Genomic DNA, 15,323 nt, shown 5'->3' with positions numbered 1-15,323 from the left:
GTAGTATGCCTTTTATTCACACTCTGTACCTGAAGACTACAGTTCTGAATTTCAGGAACTGAAAATGTTTTCTTAGGGTTCTGACTTTTCAAAAATAAACTGGGTAAAAATAAACTGAAAATGAAAATTCAAGATGACAGACTATTAAGTACATACCATCAGACAGAAAACTTACTAATTATTTAGAGAGTGGGGTTTATGGCACAGAAGGTTAAGCCAGAACTTGGGACACTCATATCCAGTATTTGAAGGCCAGTTGGAGTCCCAATTAGCCTGTTTCTGATCCAGCTCCCTACTAATGCACCTCAATGAGACGCTCAAGTACTTCAGTTCTTGCCACTCATATGGGAGACCAGGATGCAGCTCCTGACTCCTGGCTCCTGGCTTCAGCCTTGCCCAGACCTAGCTGTTGTAGTCATTTAGGGTGTAAACCAGAAGTGAAAGTTCTCTTTCTCTCTGTCTAAAATAAACAAACAAATTTTAAAAATTATTTGGGGGTTATTATTCCTGAAGTAAGCATATATTTGTTTGAATACATCTGTGTCTATATTTTTTAATGTGAACTACTTGAGAAAAAATTATTTTCTGACCCTTTCTCAACACTTTGAATGTTAAAATTCTTAAGATAACAGATAACTGGTAGGAATTTTATTCACAAATACAAGTTGGTTTAAAATTATTTTTCTAATTATTTTTCAATTGTGGGAAATAAAGCAAATGGTAAGCACAGATCCTTTTTTAAAAGTAATTTTAACTAAAGCCATAGGACAGAGGAGGATGTTCCTAAGAAATACAGTAACAATATAATGATTCACAGACAAGACTCTGGAGGCAGTGATAGTTGGAAAGCAATAATTTTTTTTTTTTTTTGCATTTGACAACTAGTTTAGTGAAATATTTACAGGTCTCTAACTAGCTGCTTCTTCTGCTTCAATGTTAAATACCAATATGTTTATAAGCTTAATAAGGTTAATAGCTATCCAAACTAGTTTTTTTCAGAAATTATCTAAAAAATGTTTTACATTTCTTCCCACTGTTCAAAGAACTTGCTGTCAATGTAAATGTAAGAAGTCTCCTCCCAAAGTGCCAGCTCCTGTAATTCCACATTACTTCAACCTGGCAACTTCATCAACACAGAATCATCACATAGAGCACGACTTGGCATATTTCCTCATGTTGCTTATGACTGAAACGAACAGAAGTTAATGAATAATTGTAAGAATTTTTCTAGGTTATTTTTGGGTTAATGATATGTGAGAATGTTTGCTTTTAACAGGAAGAAACGAAATCCACTTTCAGAAAAAATCTGACTTAGACTTTATGTGCTTGTATGTTAAAACACACAAAAGTTTTAAGGTGGGAAGTGTCTTTTTAACTCATTTTTTACTCTGTCATTAATCATCTTTAATTCAAATGAAAGTCTTTCATAACTTAACACAGGTCACATTTTTCTTTTCAATTAATAGAGCATGTGAAACTTTTATTTGAATTGTCAATTCTTCAAGATTTTTTTCTTACATCTGAAATGCAGCTTAAACAGAAAAGTCCTGTTCAATCTAGTCATTTCATCAATAACAAAAAGTTGTCCCAGGGGAATTAAGTTTAATTATATTTATTTAATGAAAGAATTGGGATTCCATCTCAAGGCTCTCAAGTATTCTTCTCTTTCAGTCTATTTTGCTATTCTTCAGATAATCTGAAATTAAACTATTACTTGAATGAAGTAATCAGTCATCCTATATCAGTCTCAGTATGTTACTTTCCACAGCAAGTTAAGAATTAAATACAAGCTTAACTAAATTTTAGCACATTATAAATAGACTTAATGGAATTTTCAGCAATTTTTTTTAAAGTTGGCTCCAATTGCTATTTTTCATTTGCACAGCTTTCCTTTAAGACCCTCAAGGCTGAGTTTAAAGCTGGCAAAGTTCCCAAACATTCTCAGCACATTTTTAATTGCCGTAACACACATACCAGTATTTTGCCATGGAAGCACCGGCAGAGTCCAGACGTTTTCTGTCATGCAGCTGGAGACAGCTGTCCACAAATGCTCTGGTCACACATATGTTCGTTTTTAATTCTGCTAGTTTATGCTGCACAGTCTTCAGTTTAAAGAAAATGAAAGAAAGCAATGAGTATGTTAGAAGTACACAATTTTTCACTTACATATCAAAAAATGTATAATAAAAGATCTTCAGAGCAAAATGAAAGTGGAATTACTGTTTTTTCCTTCCTAAAAAGGGAGAGGAGGTATGTGTTAATTAATCAGCAAAATTTTTAAAAGTGCTGTATTTATTGCTAAGGAAATGCCTATTAAAAGATGCAACAATAAATAAATATGCAAATAATATTTCATGTTTCAGATTCTAAAACAAGAATGAGGTGGGCATTTGCCACAGTGATTATGATGCCACTTGGGACACCCTCATCCCAGATTGGAATGGCTGGGTTCAAGTCCTAGCTCTGTTTCTGATTCCTGTTGATGTACGCCGTTATGTGAACAAGTATTTGGGTCTCTGCCCAAATGAAACCCAGATGAATTCCAGGCTCCTTCCTGGCTTTGACCTGGCCCAGTCCCTGCTGTTTGCAGGCATTTAGCAAGCCAATCAGTGTGTGCAAGAGATCTCTTCGTATGTCTGTCTGTCTCTGTCTCTCAAATACAATGAAAATAAAAAATGACTGAGACTATTAGAAGAAAATGCTCTTAACAAATAGCTTGGTTTTAATGTGTGAGCACCATCTTGTGGTACAGTCCTTTAGGTACACCTAATGAAAACATTTACTTTCCTCCCAGTGACTAAATCCTTCAAGATTTTTTTCTTGAATGAAATTAATTATATATATTTCTCTATTCTGCTTCTTTGTCTCAGAGTAAAATAAAGTAACAAGCTGAATGGGCAAAGTGGACCTGGATATCCTTAAACACAACAAATCAAAAATATTGATTATATATTATTTCATATTGCAAAGTATTTAATCTGGATCTGTAAAATGCAATCAAAGAATAATAGAATCAGGGCAATAAGGAAAAAGTCCAGTACCTCGCATCTTCCTTTGCCTCCCTCCTATCTCTCTCAATAGTTTTTCTAGTTTGGTCTCTAACTTGAATCAAATCGTTTATAATTCTCAATGTTAATATCAGAATACTTTTGAAAGTTCATGGGAAAATGGAAGTAAAAGGTAAGTTTATTCTGGTATAAAAATTTTTAAAACCTATGCATAGTTTTCTCATAAGACACATCTCTCATGAACTCTTTGAGGATCCTACATAGTCTACGTTGTACCTTCTGCTGCCCATGGACAACCACTAGTATCCTTGGTGCTTGTTCTGTTTAGATCACCCTCAGTTCTTCCTGAGTGCTTTCACTTCAAGTTTTGTTTCATTCCTGTCTCTTGAACTTTGAGTTTTTATGTTCTCTTTGGCACTGACTCTTGAAGCACCTTCAGAAAATAGGCTTAGACTTGAAATACTTGTTTTCCAATCTGGCTAGCCTCCAGAAGTACATCCCATTCTAAATGACTTCTTAGGTCTAAGGCCCAACCATGGTCTCTGGCTAGATCTTCCTTCTGGAAATTCATACAGCATTCAATTCAGTTAAAAAATGAGCAAAAGGGGCCAGTGCTGTAGCTTAGTGGGTACAGTCACCACCTGTAGCACTGGCATCCCACATTGGCTCTGGTTTGAGTCCTGGCTGCTCCAGTTCCAATCCAGCTCCCTGTTAATGGCCTGGGAAAGCAGCATGAAATGGCCTATGTTCCTGGGGCCCTGCTACCTACTGGAGACTCAGATAAAGCTACTGGCTCCTGGCTTTGGCCTGGCCCAATCCTGGCCATTGTGGCCACTTGGGGAGTGAATCAGCAGATGGAAAACCTCATTCTCTCTCTCTGCTTCTTTGTAAGTCTGACATTCAAATAAATAAATAAATCTGAAAAAAAAAATAAGCAAAGGACCTGAATAGACATTTCTCAAAGAAGAAACATGAATGGCCAAAAAATATATTAAAAAAAAAAAAGAAAATGCTCCGTATCAAAACTACAATGCAAACCCAAACCACAATAAGTTGTCCTCATATTTCAATCAGAATGGCTACCGTGAAAAAGACAAAAAAACTAACAAATTCTGGTGGGGAAAAGAAAAAAAAAGGAACGTTTATACACTGTTGGTGTATTGTAGAGAACAGTATATGGGAACTCCTTAAAAGATTAAAAACAGATCAACCAAATGACCCAGTTATCCCACTCTGGATATATACCTGAAGAAAATAAAATCAGTATATGAAAAGAAACAAATTAAAAAGAAAAAAAAATTAAAAAAATACAAAAAGAAAAAACCAGCATATAAAAGAGATATTTTCACTTCTATGTTCATTGTAGCATTACTCACAATAGCCAAGATATGGAATCAATCTAAGTGTCAATTAAAGGATAAAGGGATAGATACAATGCATACGTGTGTGCGTGCACACACACACACACACACATATACATATATATACACACATGCATAGCTATATCTATATTTAGAGAGGATTATTATTCTGCCATAAAGAATGAAACCCTGATACTTGCAGCAAAAGGGACAGAACTGGTATCATTAAGCAAAAAACAAGCCAGACACAAAAAGACAAATGCATGTTCTTGCTCACATGTGGAAATTAGTAATAGTTACAATGTATATTATAATTATAATGCATATTCAATTAATGTCATACTTTCAATGTATATTCAATTCAAACTTGAAAAATATTTATTTATTTGAAAGGCAGAGTTACAGAGAAAGAGAGACAGGGAGAGACAGAAAGAGATCTTCTATCCATTGGCTCACTCTCCAAATGGCCACAAAGACCAAGGATGGGCCAGGCAGAAGCCAGGGGCCAGGAGCTTCTTTCAGAAGGTCTCCCAGGAGCTTCATCCATGTATCCCACATAGGTGCAGGGGCCTAAGCACTTGGGCCATCCTCTGCTGCTTTCCCAGGTGCATTAGCATGGAGCTGGATTGGAAATGGAATGGCTGGGACTTGAACAGTATATATATGGGATGCTGGCATTGCAGGTGGTACCTTTACCTGCTATGCCACAATGCCAGCTCCTCAATTAAAATTTTAAAAAGTTATTTCTAGAAGTGGAGAAGAACAGGGGCAGAGGATTGGGTGCAGGTTGGATAACGTATACTTAAACGGTAGGGGAAATATAACAGGTTCTGGTGTTTGAAGTACAGTGATGATGATGTATAGTATCTTGTATAAGGAACTAGAACACAGAAGCGGTAGATTCCAAGCAAATAAAAGATAAGAAAATGGAAAACTAGTTGCCTGGTAGTGTTGATTTAAGCTATATATATATATATATATATATATATATATAAAAGTTGCATTGTACCCCCTAGAACTGTGCAAGTACTATGTGTTTATTCAAATTTTCAAAACTGAAAAAAGACAGTCCAAATCATCTAGCTGTGTATCTTATGTGTGAGAAATTTACTGTGACTAACAGAAAGCATTACACATGGTAGTTGGTGACAAAAGTGGTACAGTGAAACAAACTAGAAATTAAATACATCCTCAAGGGAGCATGCTGGACCTGCTTTCACTGCTGCCTACAGTAATCCTCAAACCACAAAGCTGAATTTGAATTGTTCCACGTCATTGGTGGTGGTGACAGTTTTTGTACTTTCTCTCTCTGGAAAATACAGTAATGGGAGTATAATGATACCCATGGAGGATATTGTGTTGTGCAGTGTTGTGCGGCCAGTGAAGCTGCCACCTGTGACGCTGGCATTATACACTAGAGTGACAGCCTGAGTCCCAGCTGCTCTGCTTTGGAAGCTACCTGCTGAAGCACCTGGGAAAGCAGAGGAAAACAGCCCAATTTGCTTGAGCTCCTGCCACCTAGATGGGAGGCCAGATAGAGTTCTGGGCTCCTGGCTTGGGGCTGGCCTAGCCCTGACTGTTGCAGGCATTTGGAGAGTGAATCAGCGGATGAAGATCCCACTGTGTCCCACCCTCCCACTCTGTCACTCTTCCTTTAAAATAAATAAAACAAATCTTAAAAAAAAAAAAAAAAAGAAAAAAGAAAAAACACTGTCATTCCATTGGATTTCTCCATCTTCTTCTAGGAACAGAATGGACTGGCATCTAATGATTTTCAAACCAAGCAGAGGGAAGGTTGGTGTCATAGACTCCTTCCATCTCTATCCTGGCCTTTAATTCTGAACATGCTGGATTACTCAAAACTTTCTTTCCTTCTCATTCTTTTCCTTATGCTTCCTAGCTTCATTTCTATTTATTATGTATTTTTAAAAAAATTTATTTTATTTATTTGAAAGAGAGAGAGAGAGAGAGGTATCTCTCATCCACTTGTTCACTCCAGATGTCCGTGTCAGTTGTGGCTGTGCTAGGGTCCAACCAGGAGGCCTGGAATTCAACTGTGTCTCCCGTGTGGGTAGCAGGGACCACAAACACCCAGGCCATCTTCCACTGCTTTTTTCCTAGGCACATCAGCAGGGAGCTGGCTCAAAAGCGGAGCAGATGGGACTCAACCGGGTGTCCATTTGGGATGCCGGTACTGGGTGCTACAGCTGTACCACAGCACTGGCTCCTATTCACTATATTTTTAATTAGGCCAGAGCTCTACCCTTTAATCAGCCAAAGTTTCCCATTTCCACTCTATAAATTCAATTTAATTATAGAAAATATAAACATGGAATAAGAAATTAAAAAATGGGGAAATAACCTACATACTGAAAAACAGATGAGTATATATTCAATGAAAACCCCAAAAACTGAGTTTTAAGCCTACTCCTGGCTTAGTTCAGCAGCACCATCTGCAAACTTCATTTGGAAAACAAAGGGGAATCTGACAAATCTCTAAATACTTTTGACTCTATGTGAAGCCAGATTTGAAAATTTATGCAGATTTACAATATGAGAGAATCAAGATCCCAAAGCCTGATTCTCTCATAAGTTAGCCATTCCCCATGTGAATGTTGGCAATTCCTAGAAGATTAATTTAAATTTCATCCGGAATGGAATAACTTATAATTCTTACTTCAATGCATTCAGTAAGGTCCAGAGGTCTGAAAGAATTAATGCCTCCAAGGGTACATAATTTACTCTCTGTGGATAAAGAGATGCATTGAGCTGGGCATTACTAAACAGAATTGGACTTTGCTTTTCACTGCAGACACTGCATAGTGCTTTCTGAAATCATTAGCTAACAAATGGCAGCTAATAACTGTACCACACATTATTAGCAAGATTCTTTTTGTAAATGCTCAACATGCTTATAGAATTATTTTAACAGTTGTTAATATTTGCTAATAGATAATATTGAAGCTAGTATTTTTAAAAATTCTGAAGTTATTAGTGGAGTAGATAGAGTCTCTTTCACCATTTTGAATGACAAAATTCTTAGAATCATAGAATTATGGAATTAGAAGACAACTTTGAGAAATTACTTAGTCTAGTTTTCATTTAAACAACACCATTGACTGTATTCTCAAATATTATGATTTAAATATAAAATAACACTAATTGGGTTTGCTAGTGAATTGTATACTTCATTGATCCCACACTTGCTCTTAAGAACTACATTTTTTGAATCTCGATGTCAATGGAAGGGGAGAAGGAGCGAGAAAGGGGAGGGTTGTGGGTGGGAGGGAAGTTGTGGGGGGTGGAAGCCATGGTAATCCATAAGCTGTACTTTGGAAACTTATATTCATTAAATAAAAGTTAAAAAAAAAAAAAAACTACATTTTTTTCCTCCTCTCTTAAAACTTTTCCTAATACTCTGCACCCTTAGAATCAATGGCAAGTACCACACAGGAAATGACTAATTATGATTTCTCATAGGAAAAACATTCCAGGGTCTCACATGGTGGCATAGTGAGTAAAGTCAATGCCTGTAACACCAGCATCCTATATCAGCACCAACTCAAGCCCCAAATGCTCCAATTCCAATCCTGCTAACGTTCCTGGGAAAGCAATAGAAGATGACCCAAGTATCTGAGCCCCTGCCAACCAGCTAGGAGATCCAGAAGAAACTCTTGGCTCCTGGCTTTGGCCTGGTTCAGCCTTGGCCTACTGAGGAGTAAACCAGTGGATGGAAGACCTCTCTTTCTGTCTCTCCCTCTCTCTGTAACTCCACCTTTCAAGTAAAAATAAATCTAATAAAAAGAAAAAAATCAATTTCTACTTTATTGTTAGGTGAAGAATATAGAGAAAGCAAAAAGGAACATCTGCTTTAAACTTCTGGGCAATAAAAATGGTGTATGAGCTCAGAGTACAGGTTTCTGAGGCAGATTATTTGTGTAATTTTGGACAAGTTACTTAACCTTTCTGTCTCAACTTCTTTATCTGTAAATTGTAATACTTATTCTACAGAGCTATGAAGAAAAAAGGTGATGACTGATGCAGCACAGTGTCTGGTATACAGTCAATAAACAACAGCCAATATTCATTTAATATTTGATTTCTTTTCCTATTCCATGGAAAAGTCATGAGACTTGGCCTCAATTATAGAATATACATTTAAAAAAATGAAAATCCAGGAATTATTGCTACTTCAGTATAGTAACTTTCTAACCTAACAAAGGGAGAAAAAAATTGTGACTTGCATCAAATGGTCAAAAAGGCACCCTATGTTCAAAATTCAAAGAGCACAAAGAAAAAGAAAATTGAATAGTTATATGAACATAAAATGATATTTGGCCAAGTATAATGTGACATTTAAAGGTTTTCTATTTAAATGCAACAACTAAAGACATGGAATACCCTCCTCTAGAATACAAAGTTATACATATTAATTGGCCATTTATCTTCTCTGAATATATTCCTGGATTGAAATATAAAAATACTACTCAGGGGCCAGCGCTGTGGCATAGTGGGTAAAGCCACCGCCTGCAGTTCTGGCATCCATATGAGCGCCGGTTGGAGTCCTGGCTGCTCCACTTCTGATTCAGCTCTCTGCTAGGCCTGGGAAAGCAGTAGAAGATGGCCCAAGTCCTTGGGCCCTGCATCTGTGTGAGAGACCCAGAGGAAGCTCCTGGCTCCTGGCTTCAGAGCAGCACAGCTCCGGCCGCTGCGGCCAACTGGGGAGTGAACCAGAGGATGGGAGACCTCTCTCTCTTTCTCTCTCCTTCTCTCACTGTGTAACTCTGAATTTCAAGTAAATAAATAAATCTTAAAAAAAATACTACTCAAAGATACTTACTTAGATAAAATAGGGAGATTAGGAAAAACAGCTCAGAATTTTCAGAACATATGAAATTACTTGAAAAGCATACTACAACTATCAATAATGTATTGTGTGGGACTGGTATTTAGCCTAGTGGTTAAGAAAATCAGTTAGGATGCCTGTATCCTACATTGGTGGGCCTGGGATCCATGCACACTTCTGGTTCCTGATTCCAACTTCTTGATAATACAGACCATGTGAGGCAGCAATGATGGCTCAAGTAATTGGGTCCTGTCACCCATACGGAAGACCTGGATTGCATTCCTGGTTTCTGGCTTCAGCCTGGGACTAGCTCTGACTACTAGGCTTTGGGTAGTAAATTAGCAGAGAAGAGACCCCCACTCTGCCCTTTAAAATAAGAACAATAATCATCTCCAAATGTGTGGAAAGAAATGTACTTGAGTAAGAATGTTACTGCCACCTACAGAAATTTTAGTGAACTACCTGCTAATGAAGGTAAATAAAATGACACTTGTTTTGAAAAGAGGTAAAACTATATCTTGGGTTTTTTTGGTGCTAAGGAAATAGAATAAACAACTACAGTCGTGTGTCACTAAATGATGGGGATACATTCTGAGAAAGGCATTAGGTGGCTCTGCCCCTGTGTGAAAGTCATAGAGCATACACACACAAACCAAGACAATACAAGGACAATCACTCTACATGCACTCTTGATGTATGAAGCTGTTGTCGGCATAACAAGTACACCATTTTGGAAACACTTTTTTAGAAGTAGCAATTCTCATTAACATAACAACAGAAAAGAGAGTTTAGTAAATATTTTTATTATCAGGTATTATGTGCTATATATAATTGCATGTGCTATACTTTCATATGACTGCAACACAGATTTGTTCACACTGGCATGTGAGTGACGCACTATGCTATGTTACAGGCTCTATCATTAGCTGATAGAAATTTTTCAGCATCATTATAATTTTATGTGACTGCCATCATGTATGTGGTCCGCTGCTGACCAAAATGTCGATGTGCGGTGCATGACTCTAATACTTTTAAAAATAATGAATCCTTTTCCCCTATAGAAAAATAGTATATATCACTTCTCTATTTCTGAGTCATATGGGTAGTTTGGGTGACATCATAATCATCTTTGTTGCAATCCAATATGAAGTCCATAAACATAGGAAATGTGGATTCCCCCAAGGGATGAAAAATGTCTATCTGGTTTAACTCTTATAGTAGCCAAAATAAGGCTAACAGCATGAGTGTTTCAGTACGTTATTTGATGTGGAAGTAATGGTGGTTGGATCAGATAAGCAAATAATACTAACTCTACATACAGCTGAGAAAGTTACAGTGATTCCAAATGGTTAACACTTCCCTTATAGTGCAAGGGCTTTTAGGATATATATATATATATATATATATGTATATATATATCACATTACATTTAAATATACTATTTGTTCAGTGAAACAAAAAGAAGCAAATCATGGGTTTCAGTATTAGTTGTAATATAAAGCAATCTCTGAATTACATGACACTTGAAAACTCTCCTCCAGGGCACCACTGAGGCCTTGTGCATGTTCCCTGTTCAATAACTGCTTGCAGGGAAAGGGCAGTTATCAAGACCTACTGATACGTATTAATCAGTGACCTTTAAATGAAAGGGAATACAAACTATAAGATCCTTGCTCTTAAAAATAAATCAAAATTTAGGCAAGCCAAGTCATGCTAATTTTTAAAAGTGTTTTCTTGATTGAATGTGTGCTCACTTTCCTAGATTTGGAACATCTATTTTTAGGTTTGTGAAGCCGTCAAGAGACTTATGATGTAAAGAAAGTTTTTTCGCAATGGGAAGAAGTTAATTTGATGACTAAATAGGTAGCACAAACGTTCTCAGACACAAGGAAGGTCCAGATCAGGAGTAAGAGGAAGAAACTGATTGAAGGCACACTATATTGGAAAAAAAACATAGCAAGGCAATATGTAGGGGAAAAATAGTAAGAATAACTAACACATAACTTTATGTATATTATTCCATTTAATTATCACAGCAACCTATGAGGGAACTACTGTTATTATTCACAAAGAGAAAAATATTTCCATTTATGGATAAATTTTATAAAACTTAGGAAAGAATTCAACTCGTCTGAAGTGTAGAGTTTCAAGTGACTATGCTGGGATTTAAAACACACTTGAACATAATCCCTATAATGCTGGTGCTGAAAAGCTACCAAGGTACTCATCAGTACTTTTTCTTTCACAAAGGTTTTCAGTTGGAGCTGGTGTTTTGTGCAGTGGATTAACCACCGCCTGCCACAACACTGGCTTCCCACATGGGCGACAGTTCCCATTTTGGCTGCTCCACTTCTGATGCAGCTCCCTGACAATGCGCCTGGGAAAGTAGCAGATGATGACCCAAGTGGCTGGGCCCCTGCCAACCATATGGGAGAGCCAGATGAAGCTCGTGGCCGCTGGTTTGCAGCCATTTAGGGAATGAACCAGCAGGTGGAAGATTCTCTCTTTTTCTCTCCCTCCCTCCCTCTCTCTGTAACTCTGCCTTTCAAATAAATAAATAAATGCATCTTTAAAAAAAAAAAAAAACCCTTTCATTATGAAAATTAAGCAAAACGGAAACAGAAGGAACATTCCCTAACACAATCAAAGCTATTTATGACAAACCTTCAGCCAGCGTCCTACTGAATAGGGAAAAGTTGGAAGCATTTCCACTGAGATCCGGAACCAGACAAGGATGCCCACTCTCACCATTGCTATTTATATAGTCCTGGAAGTTTTAGCCAGAGCCATTTGACAAGAAAAAGAAATCAAAGGGATTCAAATTGGGAATAAGGAAGTCAAATTATCACTATTTGCAGATGACATGATTCTTTAGTTAGGGGATCCAAAAGACTCCACCAAAAGACTATTGGAACTCACAGAAGAGTTTGGTAAAGTAGCAGGATATAAAATCAATACACAAAAATCAACAGCTTTTGTATACACAGACAATGCCATGGCTGAAAAAGAACTTCTAAGATCAATTCCATTCACAACTGCTACAAAAAAAAATCAAATACCTTGAAAGAAACTTAACCAAGGATGTCAAAGATCTCTATGATGAGAATTACAAAATATTAAAGAAAAAGAAGATACAAAAAATGGAAAAATCTTCCATGTTCATGGATTGGAAGAATCAATATCATCAAAATGTCCATTCTTCTGAAAGCAATCTACAGATTCAATGGGATACCAATCAAAATACCAAAGATGTTCTCAGATCTGAAAAAATTTACGCTGAAATTCATATGGAAACACAGGAGACCTCGAATGGCTAAAGTAATCTTAAACAACAAAAACAAAGCCAGAGGCATCACAACATGAAATTTCAGGACATACTACAAGGCAGTTAAAATCAAAACAACCTGGTGCTGGTACAAAAACAGATGGATAGACCAATGGAACAGAATAGAAATGCCAGAAATCAATTCAAGCATCTACAACCAGCTTGTATTTGATCAAGAAGCTAAAACCAATCCCTGGGGCAAAGACAGTCTCTTCAACAAATGGTGCTGGGAAAACTGGATTTCCACATGCAGTAGTATGAAGCAGGATCCGTACCTTACACCTTACACGAAAATCCATTCAAAATGGATTAAAGACCTAAATCTATGACCTGATACCATCAAATTATTAGAGAATATTGGGGAAAATCTGCAAGACGTTGGCACAGGCAAAGAGTTCTTAGACCCCAGAGACACAAGCAATAAAAGCCAAATTCAACATATGGGATTGCATCAAATTGAGAAGCTTCTGGTCTGCAAAAGAAACACTCAGGAAAGTGAAGAGGCAACTGACAGAATGGGAGAAATTATTTGCAAACAATGCAACTGATAAAGGATTAATAACCAAAATATAAAAAAAAGATAAAGAAACTCTACAACAACAAAATAAACAACCCAGTTAAGAGATGGGCCAAGCCTCAGAATCAGCCCTTAAGGCATTTGGATCTGGCTAAAAAGCCCATGAGTTTCTCAGGCATGGAAAGCCAAGACACAGTGGCAAAAAACAAAAAACAAAAAACAAACAAACAAAAAAAAACCCTAAATTAAAGTTCTCTGTGAGTGAGATCCCAGCAAAAAGAACAGGCCATCAAAGGAGGTACCTTTCTCTGAAGGGAGGAGAGAACTTCCACTTTGACTATGGCCTTGTCTAAATAAGGTTGGAGTTTGTGAACTCAAGAGGCTTCCACAGCCTTGGCAGCTCATGACAAGAGCCTTGGGTGATTACTGACATCATAAATAAGAGTGTTGGCACAGCGGCTCACTAGGCTAATCCTCTGCCTGCGGCGCCGGACTCCAGGTTCTAGTCCCGGTTGCTCCTCTTCCAGTCCAGCTCTCTGCTGTAGCCCAGGAAGGCGGTGGAGGATCGCCTAAGTGCTTGGGCCCTGCACCCGCATGGGAGACCAGGAAGAAGCACCTGGCTCCTGGCTTAGGATCGGTGCAGCGCGCTGGCCGTAGCGACCATTTTGGGGGTGAACCAACGGAAGGAAGACCTTTCTCTGTCTCTCTCTCTCTCACTGTCTAACTCTGCCTGTCAAAACATAAATAAATAAGAGTGTCAATTGATAAATCAACAATAAGAGTCACTGTGCACTTACTCCCCATGTAGGATCTCTGTCTTTAATGTGTTGTACTATGTGAATTAACGGTAATACTAGTATTTAAACAGTACTTTATACTTTGTGTATCTGTGTGGGTTGAAACTGTTAAAATCTTTACTTAGTATATACTAAGTTGATCTGTATATAAGGATAATTGAAAATGAATCTTGATGAAGAATGGGATGGAACAGGGAGTGGGAGATGGGATGGTTGCAGGTGGGAGGGAGGTTATGGGGGAAAAGCTGCTATAATCGGAAAGTTGTACTTTCAAAATTTATATTGATTAAATAAAAGTTTTAAAAAAGAAAGCATGTTATGAAAAAGTCAGGAACAAAGGATGTATGCTACATGCATGGATCTGAATCTGGAAGAAATAAAGCTTTTGTTTCAATGTAAAAAAAAAAAAAAAAAAAAAAGAAAGAGACGGCCCAAGGACTTAAACAGACATTTTTCAAAAGGGGATATCCAAATGTCCAATAGACACATGAAAAAATGCTCAGGATAACTAGTCATTAGGGAAATGCAAATCAAAACTATAATGAAGTTTTACCTCCCTCCAGTTAGAATGACTTTCATACACAAATCAACAAACAACAAATGCTACGAGGATGTGGGGAAAAAGGTACCCTAATGCAATGCTGGTGGGAATGTGAACTGGTAAAACCATTATGGAAATCAGTTTGGAGATACCTCAGAAATCTGAATATAGACCTACCATATGACCCAGCCATTCCACTCCTGGGAATTTACCCAAGGGAAATGAAATCAGCAAATAAAAGAGTTATCTGTACCCCATATTTATTGCAGCTCAATTTACAATAGGTAAGACATGGAATCAAGCTAAATGCCCAATAACTGAAGAGTGATAAAGAAATTATAGGATATGTACTTTTTTTTTTTTTTTTGACAGGCAGAGTGGACAGTGAGAGAGAGAGATAGAGAGAAAGGTATTCCTTTGCCGTTGGTTCACCCTCCAATGGCTGCTGTGGCCGGCGTGCTGCGGCCAGCGCACCGCACTGATCCGAAGGCAGGACCCAGGTACTTATCCTGGTCTCCCATGCAGGTGCAGGGCCCAAGCACTTGGGCCATCCTCCACTGCACTCCCTGGCCACAGCAGAGAGCTGGCCTGGAAGAGGGGCAACCGGGACAGAATCCGGCGTCCCGACCGGGACTAGAACCTGGTGTGCCGGCGCCGCAAGGCGGAGGATTAGCCTAGTGAGCTGCGGCGCCGGCCTAGGATATGTACTTTATGGTAAACTACACAGCAGTTAAAGAAATTGAAATGCAGTTATTTGCAATAAAATGAATGAATCTGGAAAACATCATACTTAGTGAAATAAGCCAATCTCAAAGGGACAAATACCATATGTTCTCCCTCATCTGTGATAACTAATAGAGCACCTAAAAGGAAATCTGTACAAGTGAAATTGACACTTTTGAGAAACAATGACTTGAACAGCCCTTGT

The 15,323-nt window shown here is 37.8% G+C and overlaps 1 protein-coding gene and 1 long non-coding RNA gene across 2 annotated transcripts in view; one reads left to right on the top strand and one right to left on the bottom strand.

Annotated features, from left to right (window-relative positions):
- The window catches only part of LOC127491702 (uncharacterized), a 73,436-nt gene extending 68,079 nt beyond the window's left edge, over positions 1-5,357 (top strand). The window contains exons 2-3 of the long non-coding RNA XR_007920585.2: positions 1,044-1,215; positions 2,364-5,357. This is a non-coding gene — a long non-coding RNA (uncharacterized lncRNA). The remainder of the gene's footprint in view (positions 1-1,043; positions 1,216-2,363) is intronic.
- Positions 1-15,323, bottom strand: part of ACADL (acyl-CoA dehydrogenase long chain) — a 47,995-nt gene that overhangs the window by 6,294 nt on the left and 26,378 nt on the right. Inside the window, exon 9 of the mRNA XM_051849171.2 lies at positions 1,975-2,102. Within this exon, the coding sequence (XP_051705131.1) occupies positions 1,975-2,102 (128 nt within the window). The remainder of the gene's footprint in view (positions 1-1,974; positions 2,103-15,323) is intronic.

This window comes from Oryctolagus cuniculus, chromosome 3 (assembly GCF_964237555.1).
Source record: "Oryctolagus cuniculus chromosome 3, mOryCun1.1, whole genome shotgun sequence".
Classification (NCBI taxonomy): domain Eukaryota; kingdom Metazoa; phylum Chordata; class Mammalia; order Lagomorpha; family Leporidae; genus Oryctolagus; species Oryctolagus cuniculus.
This window is presented reverse-complemented; position numbering and strand designations above follow the sequence as displayed.